At 40.5% G+C, this 26233-nt stretch overlaps 1 protein-coding gene across 6 annotated transcripts in view; it reads right to left on the bottom strand.

Annotated features, from left to right (window-relative positions):
- Window positions 1-26233, bottom strand: part of NTRK2 (neurotrophic receptor tyrosine kinase 2) — a 343471-nt gene that overhangs the window by 247224 nt on the left and 70014 nt on the right. For all 6 annotated transcript variants that reach the window (XM_045562234.1, XM_045562236.1, XM_045562239.1 and 3 more), the window contains one exon: window positions 22912-23011. In XM_045562234.1, coding sequence (XP_045418190.1) covers window positions 22912-23011 — 100 coding nt within the window. The remainder of the gene's footprint in view (window positions 1-22911; window positions 23012-26233) is intronic.

Genomic DNA, 26233 nt, shown 5'->3' with positions numbered 1-26233 from the left:
AGAAGAAATCTCCTCTACAATATTTCTAAAAGGTTCAGCCTCTATTTAGACACACAGGGCAAAGGAAAATCAACTGCTTTGCTTGAGAACAGTTATGGACAACAAAATTGCCCTATTAGAAAGTTATAATTAGCTCCAATTTACCTCTGCTTTTCTTCCTACTACTATTTGCCAATCTTTTAAATATCTCTTAGAGTCTCTCCAGAGCTCTCTGACTTAACGTCATATACCCCAAACTTGGGAATAAGAATAAGTTCTGTGCTAGAGTGGTACAACCGACACTAACAAGAGCCACAAGCGACCCCACTATTTCCTATACACAACCCCACTTGCTTTCTTTACATAACTTCTCTCTTCAGGTAAGGGGTTTAACTGAATGTCCAGACTGGAAGTTATTTTCCTCTTAAGGTCTTTCTGATAAAAAAAACAAACACTAGTACAATCTAGGGATTAGGCTGGCATGGCTTCCAAAAAATATTTATTGGTCCTAAAACCAAAGGATAGAGATATTCTAATGCCCATTACAGGGAGATAATTCCCCATGGGTCCCCAGTATTTCTATATATCTTACAAAGACAGGCACAGGCCTGCCCTTTGTTTCAAATTCTCATTTCAAGGATGTTTGTGTAGTAAACAGCCTCAGAAAATACAGTGTCTCTGGAACAAAGAGCAGACATATTTACTTTCCATTTTAAAAGATTCAGATTCCCTAAACTCGGGGTTCCTCTCCTAAAAGACAGTCCAGAGTATGTCCAGGTGTCCCACCTGCACCACCGTCCTGGGATTTGGGCAGAGAAAACTGACCCAAATATGTTGCTTAGCCTGCATGCTGTGTAATGAGTAATAAAGTCCTTTGTCTTTTTGTGTATTCTAGATCAGGGCTTCTCAAACTTTAAAGAGCATATAAATCACCTTGGGAATCTCATTAAAATGAAGATTTGGATCAGTGGGTCTGAGGTAAGACCCCAGATTCTGCACTTGTAACAATTCGTAAGTGATGTCAATGATGCTGATGCAAGGAACCACACTTTGACAGCAGGGGTCTAACTATAAATTTCCTACATAGTAACACTCTGATGTGTGCATAAATGCTAAATTTTATAATAAAAATCTCCTTAACAACCTAGGAAATCCATATAAATCAGAGAATGCCTTTATTGGTTGATTGGTTGAGTAAAGAACACAAGAAAAATTCTTAAGTATTTGATTAGGAGTGTCTGCATATATATGAGAACATATCAATATTTGTTGTGAATTTTCCTTTACTCTAAATGATACACACATTCTATTCAAAGAACCAGGAGCAAAGGAAATAGGCAGGAGAAGACCGTCCTAGGTTATGCCAGGAGTCTGTTGACTGTAGCCGCAATAAACAGGGCAAATTACAATCTTTATGGTTTATCTTTGCCGATAATGGTATCTCCGGCTAAGCAAATGCCGATGGGCTAAGCATAGCAGGGAAACAGAAAAGAATATGTGGACGTAAGACTGACTCTGAAAAAAATAAATTTGTTGTAAGGAAAACACACTGGTCCAAGAGTCAAGGGGTTGGAGGCGTCCCCACTCAGTTGCTCCTTGCCATGGGAGTCGAGGAAAGCAAAGTCAGTTCTCTCTGGACAGGGACAGGGAGGAGCAGGTGCCTCCCAGCCCTATGCTACTCTCAACTCTCACATCTTGGTGTCAGGGCTTGGCCACCTGTCACTCAGTCTCCTGGACCATTTTTTAAGACTGTCATCAGCCCAAAGAAATTAAGCTTTCCATCTCATCTTATGCACTTGGGGAAACATTTTGTGTCAATTTGAAAAGGACAAGAAAGAGAAGGCTCAGATATAAAAGAAAGGCAGAAAAGGTATTTTAGAATTTTACTGGGAAATATTTGAGTAGCTCTTTTATTCCCTTTTCTTTCTTCATTGTCTCTTTTCTTTTTGTCTTCTTTTTTCCTTCCTATCCTCTCCCTGTTCATTCTCTCTCTACCAAAATGACAACTTGGAAGACAGTAAGACGTATTTCAGTATTTTATGTGTTAGTTTCTCATCATGTTAGTGACTGTCTATTTCGAAAAGATTCCTGTGGTCAAATATGCTTAAGAAATCCTGAGTGAAACAGTGCTTAGAGGCTTCTGTGGACCGTCTCGAGCCTTTACTATGCCAATGTAGAATGAGGCTCCCTCAGAGGGGCTGCGGAATGCTGCACTTGCTACACTGGGCCACAGAGACCAGCCCCCCACCCCCTCCACCACTAGTGTTCTCAGGAATTCGCTTTGAGAAAGAGAGCTCTCTCCAACAGTAAGATTTTGGATTCCAGAGCCAAGCTGGCCTGTTGAAATCATTCTACCTGGAACACCCAAGCAGCCTTGCACTAGTCACATAACCTCTCTGAGCCTGCAGTTCCTTCACGTGCAGAAAGGGTCAACGACAGCTACCAAATGGTACCACTGACAGGACTAAGTGAGACAAAGTGCACAAAGCACTTTGACCCCTCTCCAGCCTGTCCATTCAGATTCAAAGGTGATGTTAACTCCTGTCCTTTGAGGACAGGCTGGAACTACGTCCCTCTTACTGAAAACCATGGCTGGAGATGAGGCCACTGGCCCTCGTTTCTGCCTTCCTCCCTTCCTCTGTATGTCAGGGCTTGGTACGTGTCTAGTTTCCTCCACTCAAGCCTGAATATTCCCTCCCTGTGGCTGCCCACCAGGCTGTGTGTGTTTGTGGTCAGTCCCAACAGATGACGTTTGCCCAGTGAATGAGGGAGAGAAAGGTAACATTGAGACAGAAAAGGTCACAGGAGAATAAACAACGGAAGAAATGCAGGCCAGAGAGGGAGACAGGAATGCAGAGTGGTTAGGACACGGCGGTCCTGAGTCAGACCTGGCCTTGCCTCTTAGGAGGAGCATGACCTTGGGCCAGTGACATAATCTCCCCGAGTCTCAGTGTCCCCAGCTAAAAAATGAAGACGATAATGATGCCTATTTTACAGAGCCACTTGAGGAGTTGTAAGATTATGTGTGTGAAGCGCTTAAGCCCAGAACTGAGTACAGAGTAGAAATACAAAACTGAAAACAGAGCTAAGTGTTCTTTTTGGAGCAAAAGAGGAAAATGTTAATAGATGCCATTATTCTCAAATCCAATTCTCTGATTTCTAGATTAGAAACTAGAAACGAGCTATCATAAATCTTCTGAGGAAGTCCAAGCAAAGGAGTATCTACAGTGTGGAGAATTTCATTCCCTGCAACTGACTTCAATATGCCCAATGAGTGGTGGTATGGGGGCGGGGGGAGAGAGAGAGAGGAGAAAAGAAAGAATGAGAACCTATTACCTATTGGACCCAAGAAGGGGGTTAAAGTCAGCAAGTGAAAAACATAAGATTTCAGATTTTATAAATAGGGAGCCCCCATCCTGGCCCACTCACTGTAGTTAGGTGGAGACATCAATTCCTTAATAGAGGACTCCCTTACTTCCTACCATGCCAGATTTCTATACCCCCTATATTTTTATTAGTCTCCTCCATCTTCCCCATTGAAATGGGGCCTCCACCAGGCAGGGCCCCTATCTGTCCTCAGGGTCTATATAACAGGCTGGCCCAGAGCAGGCTCTCAATAAATATTTGCTGAAGGAATGAATGGCTTCCACACTAGTTATTTAATAAGCATGACCATGCAGGGATTTACAGTGCATTAAAACAATATGAAAGCCACGAGATCAGAATTTTTAAAAAATTAGTAATGTTATTATGCAAAAGAACAGCTTTATTAGTCACTTCCAACTTTAATAGCAAATCAAGGAAGAAAGCAAAAAAGGCTTGGAAGGAGCCAAGAAATCTATATAAACATGATCACTCTCCATACTTAGACCTTCTAAGCCTCTAAATGTAACTATTTCCTTATCAGTCTCTAAATTTAGTCGCTTTTCTGTGCCCTCAGGATCAACTCCAAACTCCAGAGCAGGGCAGGAAGGCCCTGTGCACCTGACCCTGGTTCATCTCTCCATCGTCTCCTGCCACAGTCCTCTCATATTTTACATTCCATCAGTATCCAAACCATCCCAGCACGAACTTCCGAGCCTTGGCAGGTAACAGCGCTTCCTTCCCCACCTCATCTGCGCAGAAAACTCCTACTCATCCTTTCAGACCCCACTTCTCTAGCCAGAATGAATCCTTCCCTTCTTCTGTGGGGCATTTTACATTTCTCACCATACCATCTGCTCGGATAAGTTTATCCTCCTCTAGATTTAAACTTGTAGAGGCACATTGTACAGGTCGTAATGTACACATATGGGCCCCCCATGCCTGGCCCACTGTACACACTCAGTAAAATGTTTATTGGAAGAAGAAATAAATGGATGCATGTCTGCTCCTGCAAACTTCCTATTTTACCTCACTATCCTGTGAAGTCATCTTACTAACCTTTAGGTCATCCTTAGAAATCTCTAAGTTGGTGCTGGCGTGCCCATTTTATAGATAAAGAAAATGAAACTCCAGGAGGTTGAGACACAGAAAAAGAACATAGCGGAGCTTGGGGGCAAAATTCAGTCCGTGCTCCTTTGGCTACTCTATCTAGCCTCAAATGCAAATATAAAAAAATAAAAATAATAGATTCTTTCATTTTATTCTTTACCATTACAGAAAGAGGTTCTCTTCCCACTTCTCTTTCATCATAACTCTCACACCTTAAACTCCATCCCCAAATGGCCCTCAGATGATATCTGGCTACCAGGCTTCTCCCAGCCTGCCAGACATAATCCTCACTCCTCTCTTTCAGATTCCCTCCCCTCAAAGTCTGGCCGAGTGTTTCCACCACCACTCTAGCTCTTCGGTATTTCTTCTGCCTAAGCTACTTGAATGGCTTTGAAACAACTTATACAAATAAATTGCGTATACCAAAAAGACATGGAACTTTCTTCTGTCCTCATAGTTCAGTTCAGAAAAACATTTACTGAGAGTTAATTCTGTGCCTCGCACCATAAGAACTAGGCACACAGAAATAATAAAACAGAATTGTTGATCTTAAGGAGCTTTCAGGTTACTGGGAGGATTAATAAGCAAACATATTCTTTCAATGTGATAAGTTAGCATTTCTCTGGGTAATTATGCATACGAATACAAATCTATTGAAAAGGGACTTTGTCCATGACGTGGGGATCAGAGAAGGCTTCCTGGAGGTGATGCCTGAGCTTCATCTTAGAAAGAAAAGGAATAAATAACCAGGCAAAGGAGTGAAGGAAGAACACTCCAGGAAGAGAGAATAGCTATGGCCTCTGATAAGCACTGATGACATCACCATGCAGAAAATGTTAAAGTCTCTGCTATGGTTTTTGAGTATTCTTGCTGAAGTTTTCATGTGATAGGACTTATGTCAGCAATGAACAATAATCCACACAGGGCCCAATACAGATGCTGGCTAGAAGTCCATCGAGGTGGCTGTGGCATCATTGCCATTATCCCTTCATTTTTTTAAGGATCTCGCTGTGAAACTGACTGATAACTACTGTGGTCCATTTAGGGGCTGAGAAAGTCATTTTCTAAATAGCACCACGGTACAATACAGTCACAGCACTGAACATGACCACACTAGAGGGAGAACTAGAAAAGAAACTTCCATCTTCTGCTCCCAAACCACATTCCTAATGCCTTGTCCTGTTATCACTTGCTCAATAATTTGTGTTTCTATGAACCACCTAGATTCTGCCAAAAATTGTACGAAGATCTCTCTGTGTAACACATTGATATAACCTGACTCCAGCATTTATTAGAAATTATTTTCAATTACCCCCATTCTGAGAAATTAAGTCTGGTGCTTTATAATGTATTTTTTCTTTTACTAAAGAGACAGTCTCCTCCAATCTGAGTAAGTCATGGACTTTGATGTTGGACTGCCTCCTTGACAGCTCTAGAAATAGACATTTGAATACCCTGAGAGGGGAAGAGAGTGGGCAGCGTAGCTTCTGGAAGAGCAAAAGTGTTAAAACCAGAAAATCTGGACTTGAACTGCGATTCTACCAATTAGTAGCTCTGTAACTTGGGCACATTAATAAGTTCCTCCGGACTTTAATGAACTCATCCTTAAAAATGCAGCATTACCATGAAAATTGGACAAAATGTGTCAAGGACTTGGCACAGTGGCCTCCTCAGTAAATGGTAACTGTCAGGTACACCTCTTTCATTTGTTAATTGACTTTTAAGATCCCCCAAATTGCACATAGGTAACCCAAATTAGCAAACTAAAAATTAAAAACAGCTTTAAAGATGTTGATAAAAAGCATCAAGTAGTATATTTAATTTCTTAACATTGCCTTAGGCCCTCAGAAGCAGACTCACAGAGGAGTGTGCACGGCAAGTGATTTATTAAGGAAGGGCTCCCAGGAGAGGGGGAGGCGGAAAAGGAAGAAGCAGCCAAGAAAGGCTGCAATTTCAGGTGCAGTCTCAGCCTCAGCCTGATCCTACAGGGAGCTCTGGTGTGTAAATTATACCGCAGACCCTGAGGAGAACTTGTAGATTATACCATGGAGTCTGCCCGGCCTTAAGACAAGGCGGTGAGCTTTCATACTCCCCCGCTACTCATTGCAAAGACTGGCGAGGGATTGAGGGAAGGGAGTTGAGGGTCCTTAACTCCCAGCTGCTCTGCTTCCAGGTGTGTGTGTGTTGGGGATGGGGACGGGGGAGGAGCTCCGCCAGTTCTAGGCTAGTCCTCCCAACAAGGTTCCAGGTTCTCAGGAGCAAATGTACGCAGGCGCCAGGCCGTGCACACAGACCAGTAGAGGGTGCTGGAAGGAGGCTGAGCAGGGAGGGCAGTGAGGACCGCATGCAACGCGGATCAAGGAAAGGGCATGGAAGCCTGCCCATAGCTCTTCCTTTAGATCGATGGAGTGTGCTCATCACCAAACGATGTACGTTTTTTTCTTTTTTTTTTTGAGACAGAGTCTCACTTTTTGTTGCCTGGGCTAGAGTGCTTTGGCGTCAGCCTAACTCACAGCAACCTCAAACTCCTGGGCTCAAGCGATCCTTCTGCCTCAGCCTCCGGGGTAGCTGGGACTACAGGCATGCGCCATCATGCCCAGCTAATTTTTTCTATATATTTTTAGTTGTCCAGCTAATTTCTTTCTATTTTTAATAGAGACGGGGATCTCGCTCTTGCTCAGGCTGATCTCAAACTCCTGAGCTCAAACGATCTACCCGCCTCGGCCTCCCAGAGTTCTAAGATTACAGGCGTGAGCCACCGCCCTGGGCCCAAAGGATGTATGTTTAAGTCAATTCATTTTTTTTCCTTTGGTGATTTATAAAGAACTAAGCTTGAAGTCAATATTTCCTAGGAGTATAAGATTCAATTTTGAAGGTTTGCCCTCAGGCATCAAAAAATGAGCCCTTCAACCTATTACAGTTGCAGTTTTCTGCTGAAGAAAGTTGTGCCAGTCACTAAGCGAGGGCACAGACCCTGCTCTGAATGATTGGAAAACGTGATGGGCAATTCCTCAAACGCCAAGAGGAAAACTGGCAGCAATAACTCCTTGGCTCTTCTGTACATGCATATACAATTAACCAACCACATCACTCAGAGATCCTGGGATGTTATTTGAATTGAGTTGTGTCACCTACGTACCTGGTTAACACGGATCTATGGTACATAGACTGAGAACTCTGCCTTATTCAAATGAATTCTTCTAATTTAAGAAAGATAATTTTTTTATGCCTCTATATTCTTCTCTGTAGAAAGGGAATGCTGACTTTAAGACTTCAGGTTATCATTCAAGGATTCTCTGGAGATAGCCAATTGAGATCAATTGAGATCACAAGATCACCTGAGGATTAACTGATATACTATTATAAATGCCTATAGAAATATGAAATATCAACAATAATTTTTAAATAACACAAGCAATTAATTTTAAGGGTCGTGAATAGTTCCACACACAGCCTTCTTAAAGGTTTCCAATAATGTTTATAATTTGGCAATTTAAAATTTAAGGCAATTATGTCAGCACATCTGGAACACTAGATAAAGATTCTCTCCTTGACCAAACTCTACTCAGCCCTCCTGAACCCTTTGTCAACTAGGCCTGACTTTTGCATTTCCATGTTCATCTGTACTGTCCCATTTTAGTAAGAGTCCTGCTAAGTTGGTTTAGCCAAAATCCTCTATTTTCCAAATCTGATCACCCTGGATATCTGATCAGGGTCCTCATCCCCCACCTTCATTCACCCAGGTGTGTCTGCTCACCCTGGCCTGTCTTCATCAAGAATCCTGTTAGGTCAGTTTAGACAGAAACCCCCTTACCCACAATGTTTCCACTTAGTAATTTTCCATTCACTGATCCCACACCCTGCCTGTTGATTAAAAACTCCCACTTGTCCAGGCTATATTCACAATTGAGCCTAGTTCCATACTGAGGTCTCTTTTTCACTGTTCCAACAGTCCTGGATAAAATCTGTTTGTACTGCTTTAACGACCGTCCAGGTCTGGCATTCTTTGACACCTGCAAACACCATATAACCAGGTACATTAAAACAAAAGTCATGATGAATTTATGAGGAGCCCAACAGAGAGAGAACACGGGTGATTAATTGGCACTTCAAGATTTTGCACCTAGATATGAGTTCCAATGTTAAATAAGTGACTAGTGAGTAACCGCAACAGCTGCCACCGGGGGTCAGGAACTGTCTTCCATCTCAGGGACTCTGAGGACACTGTAAGAGCTCAGGAGACGAATAAAAAATACCTATGGGGGAGGGGAAACAGGAGGGGAGAGGATGTAGCCTAAGAATGACTCTTCCTCAAAATCCTGAACAATTACTGCAGTTACAAAACACCTATGATGAACTATCATTTCAAGGTGAAACATTTGCTAAAATCAGTGCTAAAATGATAGAATGAAGCTGCTCAGACTTGGCGTCTCCTACACTTGGCATATTTGAATCCTGAAAATTCAGAGTCTGATTATAATCCTTTTCTGCTTTTCCATGCATTGTTTTGTAGCTGAAAACCTTTGAAATGGATAAAAATTTGTTAGGTAGTATAAAATGCTGGCTAGTGAGAGAACCAAGAAGTCAAAACAAAATTAACATTGTTGATTTTCAAGAATCTATGCCAGTGTATGGGATTATCCAAAACTGTGGCCATTGTTTTCCACTTATAGATTTCCATTATGCAAGTCTGTACCTGGCAGATCAGTCTTTCAAGTATGTTTTTTTGCTGGTAATATCTTAGTTTTCCTGAATTTGCTAAGCCATAAGCATATCAGGTGGTGGGTGAGAAAACAGACAAGAATAAATATGTATTACTGGGCAGTTCATAAAGAGGAACAGTTACATGACAGTCATGAAGTCTTGATAAGAACCAAATTCCCAGGTCTTATGGGGGAAGGATGCAGACGATGCAACTTCACACCACCAAGGGCCAGAGGAGAGAGACAAGCAATATGGGAAGAGGAAAGAGGGTAGAAGATCCCCAAAGGTGCCAGGCAATAAAATATCTTCCAAAACAGAAAGAGAATAAGAGGGGTGAAGCATAGAGATAGAAAAAGACATTTAAGGAGCTCCAGTCACAGGGTAATTAGATCCACCATCACTACTACCACCGATGGTGATTCAAGAAAGATTAATTCAGACCAAGATGGTAAAATGCTACAAGTAATTTCTTGGGAGGACAATAAGGAGGAAGGCCAAGTGCTCTATTCCTCTCCCAAAGTCTTGAAGCTTTAAAACCTTAGTTGTAACCTTGTCTTTCCAGCCAAAAGCAACACCATGCAAAGACCACGGATGGGTCCTACTTAATGTTTAACCATCGTGATGAGGGGAAATAGAAGAATTCTCACAATGTCTTTGCTCACTCTAAAAATGCATCATTTGAGTTTTCAAACAGTTCTACTTTTCTCCCAATAGCAACTGAGATATCAAAGAGAGAGAATTTTACTCAAATCACATCAACCATGAAATGAATGATATAATGTAATGACCCCGGTCTTCATTATCAGAAACTAATTTAACACATTACTACATCAGCGCTGCCCACATTTAAGCTCTTTCCATACACCTTCACAATTTTTGTCTTATTTAAGTACTTTGTACCATTACCCTTCACTCAGAGAAAAAAGCCTCCTACAGGCTGTGAGACCCTCCGCAGGCTGCATTTCCATCCCTCTCTGCTCCCCCTCACTGTCATCCTCCTCGGGTGCACGCTGCTCCAGCCACCCTGGCCTCTGCTGCTCCTGTGACAGTATCACTCTCGCAGGCCTCCCTGCTGTTGCCTTTGCCGTTCCTCTGCCTGGAATGCCGTTCCCTGAGTTATCAGCGGGCTCACTCCCTCACTGCCTGACTCTCCGCTCTGATTCATCAGAGAGGCCTTTCTTAACTATTTAACCACAGCCAGACTCCCACTCTTGCCCCAGCCCGTGCCCTGCTGCAATTTTAGTCGTTGCATCTGCCTTTGCCCATCGATTACCTCTCTATTTCTGTTTTTGTCTCTCCCCTCTCCTAGAGTTTAAACTCCATGAGGCAGAAATTTCGTTATTTCCAGTATTACATTTCCAGTGTGCCGAGATAGTCCTATTCAAATAATCTTTTTAATATTTAAATTGAAATGACATTGTTTATTTCATCTTTTTTTTATTTTTCAATTCTTATCCGAAACTATAATATCATGAAACCAAGAGGATGACGTGCCAGGTATATTTTTCCCAAACTAAAATAAATATGGACTCATCAAAATTTAAAATGTTAGTCCCAAAGCATCTCCTAAAACTATCTTGTCACCGCAGATCTCGTGTGTCCCCAGCTTTGAGAAACACGGTGTCATCCAGAGGCAACCCATACTAGGGACGTGAGAGGAGCCCAAGCAGCGAATATGGTGTGGGAATAAGTTTTATTGTGGGGTCCTCTCATGATGGTTCTTAGTCTCACAGCACAAAACATGAAAGCCGGAGTCGTGAGGCCGGACTTCTGGCCCTGGGGCTGCCTGAACCGGGCACCCTCAGGCTGGTCGCTCAGGCGCTAAGTGGTTCCCTTGCCGGCTCTCACTGTCTTTCAGTCTACCAACAACCACTAAATGCAGCAGGGAATCCTGAAAGCTTTCAGATTTATCATACTCTTATAGCAAAATAACATTTTTGATATGGTAACACTGTAACCATAACTTTTTCTGTAACCCCGTGAGCCCCCCCAACGCAGGCGGCTGGACACCAGGCACCCATTCAGGCCTCCAGGGACGCCATCAAGCAGCACTAGAATGAAACAGTTGAAATCCTTGGCCCAGGCCGGAATGTGCTTTTTTTTTTTTTTTAAATGGAAGAAGGCCAAGATATAGAAGGAACAATTGGATTAGAAAAACATCTTTCTGCAACCCTTAGAAATTAAACAACTTTTAGGAAAGGATGCTAAGCCCATTAGCTTCAAATTTTGGGAGAAGAGGATATTTGCGACATGTCAAACTATCACCCTATAAATGACCTACCAATTCCAAAGGGAAAAACTTAACATTTATAACAAAAAGATCTTGTGGTCATCATCTTTCAAAAGTGATGCAACTTGTACTGACAGTGTAACAGCCCGGCACAATGTGCTCCCAGATGTGATCCAAGATGAAGTGCGCAGCTTCCTCTAGATGCTCTTGTCTCCAAAACCTCTCGCCGGAATCTAACCAAGCCTCCAGTTTACAGAAAATACAGAGGATAAATGACAAGTTACGGAATACCACAAGGAAACAATCAGATAGAGCCAGAATGAGGGACATTCTATAGGACAACTGCCTGGTCTCTTCAAAGTCGATGTCAGAAGGGGAAAAAAAAAAAACAGAGGTCGTGTTCTAGACTACAAAGAACCAAAGAAATACAACGACCAAATGCCATGCGTCAACTTCGTATTGATCTTGATTTGAAACATAAGTATCTATAAAAGATATTTTTGGACAATTGGGAAAATGTGAAGGTAGACTAGGTAATATCTGTTATTACAGAGTTATTTTAACTTTCTTGAGTGGAATGATAACGGTATTGTGGTTGTGTTTTTAGGATGTCATATCCTTAGTTTTAGAAAAAGCATGCTAGAGAAGTTGGAGCGATGGAACATAAGGTGAGAAAGGTTTTTTTGTTTTTTTTTAAAGAGCAAAATAGTTAAAACAGGTTGAATCTGAGTGTTGAGTATACAGATGTTAATTGTTAATATTCTTTCAACTTTAATTCATGTTGAAAATTTCATAATAAAAAGTTGGAGAAAAAAACAACCACATGTATGATGAAAATAATGTGGAACAAGATGAAATCAGGCAAAATCACTTTTCATGTTCTTTCTGTCCCCATAGGAAATAGGAAGTGTCAGAGGGGAGACAAAAAAAATTAGATACAGACAGGAAGAGCCCTATAATCTGTCCCCTGATCACGTTTGGGGGTTGGGGACACACAGAGCCTCGAGTCAGGTTGAGGGGTTCAAATGAAGAATAAATCCTAAGTCCTCCTTTTTGAGAAGAGTTTACAAGGTGTCCAGAAGTCAGAGAAATCCCAAGCCTGCAATGGCACGAACACACTAAAGCAAAATACGATCCAGACACATTCTGCACAGTGTGCCCAGGCAGAGAGAGCTGGGGTCAGTCTCAGCATTTTCTGTGTCCCCAGAGCTGCAAGGACACCTTTGCTGAGAGCGTGTGAAGGCAGCAGAACCTGTTTGGAACACAAGCTCGTACACCTGTGGCTTGCACAGGTGGTGGCCAGGGACAGGTAGGAAGATGGACAGCCACCAGCATACAGAAATGACCACTAAGGCCATGTATATGTCCCCTCCGATGCTGTGGCACTTCACCAACCTGAAGCACACATTTCACCACCTCCCCAGAAACAGAAATACAGCCTAAGGAAAGGGGGAGACCTGAACTGGCAACAAAAACATTGAGTTTTTTTTTTTTTTTTGATTACGTATAATTGTCTAAGATTACCTGGAATGGTAGGAGATTAACTCCCAGTCCAAAAAGGACTAAAAATAGATATTTTATTAAAGCATAGAAAAATAAAGTCACATATCTTACCATCTATGCCTGAGTTATGTGCTTGCTCCATTTTCAATCCAATCCTAGACATTTTATTAATACCAATTTCTCTACCTTCTGCCACAACATCACAGGAAAACCAAGATATAATATAAGGGATAGATCATTATGGGATATGCATACAAATCTACATCTACAATCACCTTGTACTTGTCCATACTCATAGAGGAAAGGCTACATGTAAATAATACAGAAATTATTTACCTGGGCTACAGAGTAAGTGGCATTTCAATATGAAAAAGTCCTATATTCCAAGGATTTACTTCAAACCAAGTGACGAAACCATGCTGTGAATCTGGCTCAAAAACAGTGAGGAAATAGCCCGGCTGTTGAACTACTCCCTGAAACCCACGCCATTCCAGGAAGAGATAGCTAAGGCAGGGCTGCCCCTCTTGGCTCCCAAGCTGGGATGTCAAAGGTACCCCTACCAGGATGCATGATATATACAAATTAATAGTAAACAGAGTCACTGGGAATGCCAACTAAATAAGATAAGCCTTCTGTTATTAACTTAGAGGCAATATTTTCTTGAGATGACCACAAGTTTGAAAATATACCCAGGGATATTTAGTGTTGATCATGCAGACACAATGCTTCCTATGTTAACAATAAGGAGAGTGTGGTTCCACAATGGAGAGAAAAAAAAAAAAAAGATTACAGTATTACATACCAAAATAATAAAAGATCTCACCAAAGTTCACAGCAGACGTTTTTAGTGAGTGCGTGATTTTACATAATGGGTTTGTGACAGGATGGTAGATATTAAAGCTGGAGGGGCACCTCAGATGATTTTTAGTCCTGTGCTATTATTTCTGGTCTTTGCGTAATTTTCTTTTAGATGATCCAGGAAGCAAGTGTGGGGAAAGGCTCAGTTGGGTGGTTGGCTACACTCAAGTCTTGCCAGGACTGCTAAAGTTGACAACCACAGCTGTAAACAGAACCACCACCTCATTCCTAACATTCTCCCCTCCCACACTCCCCTAGCCCTGAGCTCAACTCCCCTTCCGTCCTTATGCTGTCACTAGTTGGGGCTGAGATGATTCTTCTGCCTTCAATTCAGGATATTAATATCTTACAAAAGACTCACGGAGATCTGGTCACTGGCTCGCTCGCTCTCACTCTCTCCCCCCCACTATTCCCTCTGTCCTCAGGCCACTAAAGTTCCCAGATGATCACAAAAAAAGCCAATGTGTTTCTACTTTTGTTGACGCTTTGATAAAAACAAAGATCCTCCACTGCCATTCGCCTGTGCAAGCCTTGGCTCCTCTCACAGGAAATGTGGTGTCTTGGTCCATGTATAATAGTATGGATGACAATCTATGGCATAAGGAAGAATTTAATTTCTCCAGAACCTCTCTTTTCCTCTCTAGCAGGCTGTAAATACATCAAAATTAAAGCATATTTTTGTATAAAAGAAAACATTTTAACAACTGAAATCCTCTCTGTGCAAAAGGGAAGCACCTTAGGAGTTCCCATGAGCTCATGTTTCTAGATCTACACTGATGGGGGTCAGGAGCCCCGTCCCCATCCCACCTCTGCCCTTTCTGTCCCTTTCCTTTAGTAAATGTTCCCCCCAAAAGAAAATGCTGAAACCTACATACCAAATCAACCAATCAATCAGACAGGTTTCTCATGAATCCCAAAACAATTTAAACTGAGGAATTGGTTCAAAGGACAATAAAATGAAGAACTCGTAATAATTCACATGTAGTGTCTTTAAGGACTGAAGGGCTTAAAATAAGAGTAAGTTTTAGCAAATTTGTATTCATGACACATGCCTATAAAGTAGAGACACACTGTAATTGCAATTTTTTCTATAAACTCAACTATTCATAATAAACCTTGAAACACTAATGCACCCTGCATACATTTGTGACATTTTTGCGTAATTCAGACTCAACACAAATTGAGACAGGAATCTCCCCATAATCTTTTCTTTAATGATGTATTACTAAAACATAAATCTGAAAAATAACTACCTCTTATGGAATTAGTTCAAACAGCCAGACACTAAACTAAGCACTGATTTAATTCGTAGAATCACCTGAGAGATGGGTATTAATCCCTCAATTTACCAGAGGCATTAAGATTTACAATTTAAAATTTTTCCCAAAATGATGGTTAGCAGGTAGGAAATCCAGGATTTAAACCCAAGCTTGTTGGATTCATAAGTCTCCAATATTATATTCCTATATGCTCCTAAGGTTGAAGAATTAAGAGTTAACAACTTACAAACACGAAGGATGTGCATTATTCAAACAGGCTGTCTTCCGAAGTGCCACGTGACAGTTCTGCTGATTTGGAGCTCAATGTATTCCCATAGTCATTTAGTATTCTTGCCCAAAATAAAGTAAGATAAAATCAAAGCATATGTTAGAATTTAAGCCAAGTTATTATCTGACTTCATAAATTCTGAAAAGCTTGTCCACCAAATTCAGATGTTAGGAATGAGGAAGAAGAAAACCAAAGAAAGAGTAAAGAATATGAAGTTAGGAAGCACATAGATGTGGCACAAAACGTCAGGAAAAACAGTGAAAGGTGGAAGAGAAACGAAGGGGGAGAAGAAGAGGAAAACCAGACAATTTTCAGATTTCGAAAGTCCTTTTTGAAGCAGGCCATGATCTACGTGAGGAGGCTGCAGCAAATTCACCTCAAAGTTCGCAGAAGACCGAAGAAGAGATCACAGTGTTTCCTGAATTTTAAGTACAAAATCAAATTTCTTAAAGGATCTTTTACCTTTTAGTGAAACTAGCAGCATGGAGAGTCCCTAAAGAATAGTGCATGTACTTTCTACATTCCAAGCAAACATAAGCTCTCCCCTGAATCACACCAGGCCTGTGGGAATGCCCAGGTAAGACAGGCGATTCAAACGTAGCCTTAAGTTCACTTATGATGCTACAGGGAGAAACGCAGATTCTTCTGCTTCCTGTCTGGCCTACCATAGCCAATTCTGAAAAGCTCTACACACATTTTCAATATGCTGCAAAGAATAAGCATCTTCTGTTCTCAGATAGGCATAACCCAAACGTTGGCACAGAAAGAAGAGACTTTGGAAAGTAGATCTTCACCTCACAAACACATGGCAAAAAGCTTTTTAGAGCATCTCCAAACAAGGGGACGAGCAAACTCGGGCTAATTCTTTTCTTTAGATACATTTTCAACCTGGTAAATTACTCAGTGACTGAATGTCTTTTATGAAATTTCTGAGGATTTGATTGGTATTGACAAATTCTGTTCTCTACAAAGATACACTTAGTATATCTCTGCTAAGATAGACTTTAAGCTCAATTTGAAGCTAGGAGGAGGGTAGTTTTTAAAAATGTTCTTATGAAAACTTATTTTCTCTGACACTATTTTGTGAAGTTTATATTCTCATATTATAAGAAAGAATCAACAAAGCTTACTACTTATTTTAAAAAGAAAAGTTAATTACTAAGTTCTTTAAAATATTTGTTTCATTAGTGGCTTTATGATTCCAGAAATTTGAAATAATACTATTCGTCTCTCTGAGAATGTCACACTAAAATTTTTTCAAATATGTTTATTCTATATATCTCTGAAAAAGAAAATACTTCACACAAAATTTAAAAAAAATTGCAGGAAGATTAAAGAGCTAAGTTTAAAAAACACAAAGAGTAAAACTAGCAAAAGAAATATTTTAAATATGTTTACTTTAGAGTGGGAAAGGCCTTCCTAAGCAAGATACAAAACTTAAATGGAAAAGATGGACCTAATTATTTTTATAAAAATGTAAATCTTTTTGTTTGCCAAAATACACTATTAAAAAGTCAAAAAACTAGAAGAAAATATGAGCAATATATAATACAATAAAAAATTAATATACATATAATTGACAAAGTATATCTATAGATATAGATTATAGATAAAGTATATCTATAAATCAATAAAAATAAACATTTCTTCTTATTCTTCACATACTAAAGATGCTTAACTTTATTATTAATTAAAATATCATTTAACCAAAGTTGGCAAAACTATAAGATTGATAGTATCCAACATGGACGAGAGTAATAAACAAAAGGGTATCCTCACGTACTGTCAGTGGGAGAGTAAATTAGAAAAGCATTTATGCAAGGTTATCTCTCCACATTTGAAATAGACACATCTTTTCTCTCAGCAATACATCCCCAAGTATCTATCTTTGTATAGAAGGTCTCATTTGAAATGATTTTCTGAAAACATGGTAACAACTTAAATGTTCATTACAAGAAGAAAAGTCAAATAAATCACAAATCATCATCATAATGACAGTAAATACTCATAGAGTAATTACTAAATGTCAAGAACTTTCTCAAGTGCTTCACATATATAAATTCACTTTGTCTTCATAACAACCCTATGAAGTAGATGTTGTTATTGGCCCATTGCAGATGGAAATACTGAGGCCAGAGAAGATGAGATACTTGCCCAAATTCACACAGCTTATAAGAGGCAGAGCCAGGTTTCAGATCCAAGGAGCCTGGTATCAGACTACTAGGAAATACTATTAAAAAGAATGCAGGAGACAGCTAGGTACTGATACAGAAAGATCTACAAGGCAAATTATTACCTTAGAAAAGATGAAGAGCAAGATTAGTATTAAAATTTCGTTGTGAAACCAAAAATGAAACTATATATTTGATTATTCACATAATAAATGAAGCTATATATTACATTATTTACATACTATGTGCATCTTAGAGTCATCTCTAGGAGCGGAAATGGTAGAACAAAGCGGAAATGAGAGAACAAAGTGATGGGAACTTCCATTTTTAATTTTATGTATTTCTAAACTGAATGAAATTTTGAAAAAGAATGCATTCACTTGTTACTATTATAATTTTTCAATGTTATTTTTCTTTAAAAAAATGGAGGGGGGGCATGTGGAAAACAGTTTGTCCTTACAGCTGTTTCTTCAACTGTGTTTCTGGCTTTTGAATACGTTTTTCCCTCTTTTAAAAGTTGATCCAAATATCTGTTAAACTCAACCTCCTAAACTTTCCAGAATTGTTTTCAGCTCATATAAAAGGCTTTAACCTTCAACCTCTTTAGCTTTGGCCTCACTATGTTTATGACTATTTTTAAATAACCAGATTTTTGGTTGCTGTTGAAAGACATTTAAAAGATCATTTATAAGAGCAGAAACTTAAACTGTGGGCCTTGGATCTGGAGTTAGGAAAACCTGGATCTGCATCCTCGGGCAGCGTAGCTTTTCAGTCTTTACTAATTGGAAACCTCCAAGGCTCAAATAGCAGGAGTGAACACAGATAGGGCCGTTTATGTGCAAGGATCGGAGGCTGCAGAGAAAATCCGTGCAGGCTACCCACACTGAATGAGAGAAAAGGCTTCCTCTTCCAGTGCCTTCTGCAGGGATTTCTTAGGGTCACTTGGACATTTTACTACAGAACGGCAAATGATGCATCGGTACTTAGGGAATGAATATCATACGTGGACTTCAACCAGGAAATGGAAGTAACACAAAGCTGATGGCCAAAACTGTTCTTCACCAGGGCAATGACTGCCAAGCCGCCTCCTCCCTGCTGGCTGCCTTATATTTTTTTGCAACCCCGTACACCATCAATGCCACAGGCAGGGCTCTCAACATGGAGCGCTCTTTGAAGACTTGGCAGCCATGTGCTCCTAGATGCTTCCGTGGCCCCTTCAGGTGTACTCCTATGTCTTTAATAGATCAAGCGAGCCAGGGAGCAATGTGAGAGCTAAACAGAAGACTTGGTTACAACACAACAGCATTCAAAGGTGTGGTTGCCTGTTCCTTTGGCAATAAAGCTGCTTTGGAAAATTCTTTGAGCCCCATTTCAATGAAAACTAAAATTAAAGTAAAGGCAGCCTTAGAAGAAAGGGAATAAAATTCTGCATTTACATATAGGGGTATCAATACTGATGCAGATTTAGATACATTTGTTATACATTTTATGCATCCATATTAAACACACATATGAATAATCTTTATACAGATGGTCAAACGCTAACACAGGGGCATTAGTTGGGGCTTCTGCAATTATGGTAGCTAGATATTCAACCAAAAAGCAATAGGACTGTGCAAAGGCACAGAAACAAACATGGGAAAACAGACTGGGAGCAATTCTATCTCCTGACATCTTTATTGAAACAGGGCCCGTAGCCTATTGGACATAAGCAACAAGAAGTTGAAACTATACCAAGCAACAATGAAAGATAAATTCTAGGTTATCAGCAAAATATGAACAACAATATGGCACTTCTGCTGACTTCAGAACTGGAAAAAGACATATTCCAAAGCCATACATTCAAAGTCAGGGATGTCAAACTTGAAGATGTTCATGTGCAAAATGAAAAGCCAAAGTGAATCCTCGAAACTTAAACAAAAATAATTGTTTAAAACAGTGTATAAAAGCTGACATACCAAAAACCTGGACAAAGTGACTTCTTATCTATGGCCATTACTTATCTGGAATAATTTTTTAAAATAAAGGAAGAAAAGGAGCTTTTTCCCCTTTAGAAACTTAGAAAAGTCCCTGGTCTCTCTCTAGCCATTCACATGTTAGTTAGCCATTCTCCCAATATTAACTGTTTTCCAGTTGCCAAACTAAAGTGTATGAAGTTGAAAATTCTCTCTGATCATTCCATCAATTAATATTTATTGAGTGCCAACTCTGGGCTAGGCAGTAGGTAAATAAAGATGAACAAGACAAATATGAACCCCGTCACCATGGAGCTCACAGTCTGTGCTTCCTGTTCCAGACTAGACCATCAGCATTGGGTTTATGGCGAATCAACAGAACAAAACTTGATGGAGTTTACCATCCTGTAGATCCAAATCCAAAGTCTACAGCACAGCTCGCTGGTTGTGTTCTCAAACCCAGGTTTAACTCACTAGTTTGGAATTTAGAAATCACCTTCTCACAGAAGCAATGTCATAAATAATGCTCAGGGTATTAGGTCAATCCACAAAGCTTGAGTTGACCTGCATTCAGCCATAGTGTGATCTTAAGAGGTTTCTGGTTTGTGTTAACCTGGGCCCTTCCAATCAACAGCGTTAAGCTGTAGTTTATTATCTCAAGGCTTCCGCTACAGATTGAAACAGTCAACGCTGGAGATAAACTGTGAAATGCTAGGGATGGGCAAAAAGTTGTAAGCAGCTATGGGTGAGCGGGCCGGCATCCTTCTGTCTCAATCTGTCTCCAGGATAAGAGAATGAGGATGGGCTTAGAACCTCCGCGGAGGATGCTTACGAGGGTAGGACTTACATTCAGAGTAGCTCCTCTGCACACCAGCCACCAGCCTCTCACGCTGTCTAGTTCTGGCCAAGGCTATGCACAGTTCCTGCCATCTTTTACCCAGAAATCAAGACTGACAGATTGCCTGGTTATTTCGGGAAGTGTAACAGTGTTTTTACGTAGTCTTCCCTTTTTAAGACATATGTTTTTCAGTGGTAATCCCGGCTCTAATAGCATTTAAAGTACATTAACTTACATTAATGTTTAAATGTCACTTTTTATGCAGTTTCATTTGCATTCAATGCATGAGCCACATCTCAATTTCTAGATCCCCGAAGATTATCCCCTCGCATCTGACTTGTAAAACAATAACCCCAGATCAGGCTCATTTTGTTCATATCATGCCACAGATAGACATGTAGCTAAAAACAGAAAAACAAGCTATTCTAAGCAAGAACATGAGTCTCTGAGACAAAATTTCTAAAACTGGTTTTATTTATGTTTAGGAATAAGGGAGAAAAACCTATAATATATGTAATAGTTACTGCCTGAAGGAAGTCATTTACTGGCTCTGTGGCAAGGTTCAGCAAACTCTTTCTTACAATTCATTAAGGATACCCTCGGGTCATACTCAGAAAATGTAGGTGCTTTAGTGGTAATCATGCCCAAATTATCCAAATGAAATTCTGTTTCAGTCTTAGCCTTCAGGATAAGCTGGCATCTCATATGAAAGACAGTCTTCTCTGAAACAAAACATCCATCTTTTTTTCCCCTCCGTTGCTGCACTAGAGAGAGTAGGTTGACATTTACTAGTAATTCTGTCGGTGGTTTCCCTAAACCAAGGGTGGAGAGGGGCTCCTGAATTTTACTTCAAGGATTCTCAAAGCTTTTGCTGAGCTCCCAGAAGAACCTGGACACACGCTGTCTGTGAAGAGCCCATGGGATAAAAGATCTCAAACTAAACCCTTCAAGACAGGAAATTCTCCTGCTAGGATCCAGTAAAAGCCATGCTTGGGGACTTTGCAGTGAAAGCCATGCTTGGGGACATGCACTCCGAGTGCCCCTAAGGAAAGCAGCACCTGACAAAAAATGAGAAAAACCAAATGCCATTGTAGGTAGTGGCCTAGCGTTGCCAGACTGCCAGCTGAGACACGGGGACCCCAAAAGGTCTGCAAAGCTGTGGGTGAGTTTGGTCTGTGGTGCCTCCCCCTACCCCTTGCCACACTCGTAAGAGGACGTGGTAGCCCACGTGTACTGTATGACATGGGACAGAGATCCTCAAAGAATGCTCAGGCAATAGCAGCTTCAGAAACTGTCAGAAATGCCAGTTCTCAGGTCCACCCTAGACCTACTAAATCAGAAACTCTAGAGGGTGGCCCAGAAATCTACGTTTTCACAAGTCCTACAGGAGCTTGTGGCTCACAGTCAAGTTGGAGAGCCACTGCCGCAGAATGAATTAAAAGCACTGTAGGCTAGTCCCTCTCCCAAACACTGCTGACAATTGGAGAACGAAAGGATCTTTTCTCCTCCTAAAGAAATGTCAAATATCAGCATGCCAATGAGGAATCGGGGAGAAGTCTTGGGGGTTTTTTGAGGCCCCAATTTACCACTACTCTTCCCTGTTCATTTCTGGCTTGGGAATCTTGGTCACAGGCACCAACAAAGGGAGAGGAAGAAATGTCAGAAATCAATCGATCTACCCCGACCCAGTGTGTGTTGGCGAACTTGCTGCTACTTAGACATTCCCTTCCAAGTAAACAAGCAACATCAACAGTAATTCTATTAGGCCCTACAGATAAAGGAAACCCACCAGACCTGCTCTCCAGCACAACTAAGATGCCACTAAATCTTCTCAGCTTTCCCACTTAGACACTTAAAATAGTGTCTATCTGTAAGAGACCACATAAAACACAACATATTTTGTACATATTAGCCAATACATAAGTTTAAACTTCAGAGCAAACACTTTTAAATCATTGAAACTCTTCACTTTTTATATAACGAGAACACTTATGCAAGTTTTTCCCTCCTCAAATTAATGTTCAATCCTCTAATAAAAAGGCGAACTATCTATTTTTGGGCAATATAGTCCCTAATTTTTAATCCAGCATTGAGAATTTTTCCACCCGAAAAAAAAAAAAAAAAAAAAGCCATTCATTCACAAAGCTCCCAGGTAACACCAATGGCTGTTCTTACTTTGCTTCCCAACTCTGTTGCTTAAATTTCAAAGAACGAGAATCTGGAGAAGCAGTCACCACACCAAAAGCATACCACTGAGGACGCGGGAATCAAATGTGCGGCAGGAAAGACTTTTCTGCCTAAAGTACAGATATCCAGACTAGCCTGTCGCCGCTGTGCCTCACTTGCCTTTCTAGAGCAAAAGGAAAAATTGAGCACTGTTTGTCCATATCGTCATTAGTCACTTGATACTCAAGAAACCAGTTCTATGTCTTGTGGGACAACTGTCCTCATGGGAAAGTGGGTAGTGCTGAGTAATCAACATTATTTTGCTGTGTCTAGATTTGTAGTGTCACATCCTTGTTGCTATTTTTTCAGCCTTTTCAAACCTAATCATCGTAAATCTAGCTGCTTCCTTCTTTAGTGGTAATTAGCATTAGTCATAAGCCAAAAACGATTCCACATAAGAAGCAAAATAAACACAACCCTTCTTACCTTTCATGCCAAACTTGGAGTGTCTTGCCAACTTAAGCAGAAATAGCATTACCAGCAGACAAAATCCCACCACAGATGCAATTACCACGACAGCATAGACCTAGAGAAGGGAAGGCAGGGTGGTTAGAACCTTGCTAATTAATTCCCTATAATCATAAGGTAATGACGACAATGATGATGATGCCAACAGTTAATACTGACTGAATGCCTACCATTTCCTCTTCTAACAGCTTTATGCATCAACTCACTTAATCCTCAACAACTCAACAAAGAAGTATGTAGGACCTGCTATTATGTCCACGTTGCAAATGAGAAAACATAAGTTAAAGTTTATAAAAATGGATAACCAATTGGTATTTTACAGATATAGATATTATATCCATCCATCTGGGGGGAAGAGAGAGAGAGAGAATATGAAACATGAATGGCAAACTACTGATGATTTTTGAAGCTGGTAAAGAATGCAATGGGGTTCATTTGACTATTCTATTATAGTGAATGTTTAAAAACTGTCCAGAATAAAAAGATATTTTTAGGTTAGCTGTTGTTGCTCTTAGAAGTCAGGGTACTCTGGGAACAGTGAGTTGGACAGGAAGGGGAGCAAGACAGCACTTTTGGGGTGAGTTCCACTTGGGAAAGCTCATTGGATTGTTCATTTATGATTCGTACACTTGCCTATAGGTATGACATAAGCCCCAAAAAAGTGTTGGTTTTTTTTAAATTTTTTTTTCTTTTGAGACAGAGTCTCACTTTGTTGCCCGGGCTAGAGTGCCATGGCGTCAGCCTACCTCACAGCAACCTCAAACTCCTGGGCTCAAGCAATCCTTCTGCCTCAGCCTCCCGAGTATCTGGGACTACAGGCATGTGCCACCATGCCCTGCTAATTTTTTCTATATATTTTTAGTTGTCCAGTCAATTTCTTTCTATTTTTAATAGAGAGGGGGTCTTGCTCTTGCCCAGGCTGGTCTCAAACTCCTGAGCTCAAATAATCCGCCCACCTTGGCCTCCCCCAAAAAAGTGTTTCTAAATTTAAAAGTGTAATTGCAAGGTGTGGGTTACAAAAGTGAAGGGGTTAGATGCACATATATGTGAATCCTGTCTCAACCCAGAGGTGGGGATGACAGAGGTACAAGTAGAAATGTGATCTCACTGCCACCAGGGCTGCCGATCTATTCTAAGTGAATCTTAACATTTTTGAAAGAAAGATATAAGTAACTCCTTCCAGTCTTGATCAGCCCAATGTCCTGCTTCTAAAAAAGTTCAATTCTCTAAACCAGGCAAAGTTTTGCTGTAAAGGGTCAGATGGTAAATATTTTAGGCTTTGCCTGCTATACAGTCTCTGTTGCAACTATGTACTCAACTCTGCTAGTGTAGCTTGACAGTAGCCATGCATGATATGTAAACAAATGGGCATAACTATGTTCCAACAAAACTTTATTTACAAAAAGAGTACCTGGACTCAGACATAGTTTGCCAACTTCTGCTCTAAACTGTCTTAGATGTTCACACTGACTTAAGATGGATAAGCTTCATTATTTCATTTAATCTACATTATGATCCTTAAAAATGGATATTATTACCCCCATTTGCAGTAATCAGTAGCGCTCTTCACCAAATATTTCTGGTTTTCTCTGTGTTTCTTTTCATAGGAGGTACTTCCTGGCTTGCTTGTGGTTAGATGGCTTCATATGACTAGTTGAGACTTAATGTCATGGCCAGGGTGTAGAATTTCACTTCTAGTCCAAGATCTTAGTATAAAGCAGTGGTTTCCAACCAGGGATCATGTTGCCACCCAGAAGACATTTGGCAATTGTCAGGACCTGGGGACTGGCAGGAGGGGGAGGGGACTACTGGCACCTAGTGGGCAGAGGCCAGGGATGCTGCGAAACAACCCAGTGTCCAGCACAGCCCCCTCAAACAAAGAATTATTCATCCCAAAATGCCAGTAGTGCCAAGGTTGAGAAACCCTGCTCCACCCTGCCCTGGAGCTCTCTCTCACTCTGTTATAAAAAATGCTAACTCTAAAATGCAGCTGCTTTGTAAGTCTACTCCTGGGAAAGAGGACAAAGCTGAACAGAGCTCCCAGTCAACACATGTAATGAAGCAAGAAAGAAACCTTCCTTGTCTGAAGCCACTAAGATTTGGGGGTTTTGTTACTGCAGCATAGCTTATCCTGACTGATACACTCATCTCACAGTGAGAGGCAGTACAGAGTGGAAATTAAGAACATGGGTTCTTCCTGAGTACAAAACTTACTTAGATTTACCACTTATTAGCTTACTTAACCTCTCTGCATCTCATAATCCTCATGTATAAAATGGGAAATCTAATAATTCTACCTTATAGGTTTTTGTAAATCCTTAATGAGTTAATGCGGATAATGGGCTTGGAACGGTGCCTACTACAATAGATAATAAATTAATGTGTTCTGTGATGATGATGATAAAACTCAGATTTAGAAAAAATTAAATAAGCAGCTTAAAATCACACCTCCCAAGCTTGGGATTTGAACCAAAGTCTATGCAAGTATAAAACTTGTGATTTATCCATTACACTGTCTCTTTGAGAGGTTGAGAATGAAGGTAGAAAAGTAAAAACATACAGCTAATCCTCCCACGACACCATCTCTGACGTCAGATGAGAATAGCATTAAATAAGTCACAAAGCGCAAAAAAGGGTGGAGCAAAGATATATGATAATTCTCTTCTCTGATACTTTAGTTGAGAGTGGCTTTCCCAGAAAATGCTTCTGCAAACATTTAAGTACAGACTTAACTCTGTCTGTAGGCTGCAGAGACGATATACAAACAGAATGGCAGCAATTCCTAAAAAGCTAATTATGAATCAAATTAACCATTTCACTCAAGCCTACCTAACGGTTTTCAGTATTTTTTTAATCTTTGTTTCCAACTAATGTTTTCATGGGAAAGAGATCATAGTATTTTAGCTATAAGTTTCTCTACCTTATGATTAAATCCCAGACTTCCACAAATAGAGAGTGGTTCTACCTAAATAACAAGGAGTATACCTAAATCAACAAGTTCAAACTCCATTCTGCAAATTTTAGTTTCATAACATTTTCATGTGACACGAAACATCATTCTTCTTTTGATTTTTTTTTTTAAACCACTTAAACATGTAGAAACTATTCTTAGTCTGCAGACAGCACAAGAACAGGGAGTGAGCTGGACTTGGCCCATAGGCTGTAGTTGGCCAACCCTGGCTTAGCCTGCAAAGTGGCCGTGGAGGTGAACAGACATGTGCAGATTTGGAATTTACACAGAGGCCGAGCTCTTAGAAAGTGCTGAGTGTGCATGTGCGAC

The sequence above is a fragment of the Lemur catta genome, chromosome 10 (genome assembly GCF_020740605.2).
Source record: "Lemur catta isolate mLemCat1 chromosome 10, mLemCat1.pri, whole genome shotgun sequence".
Lineage (NCBI taxonomy): Eukaryota > Metazoa > Chordata > Mammalia > Primates > Lemuridae > Lemur > Lemur catta.
This window is presented reverse-complemented; position numbering and strand designations above follow the sequence as displayed.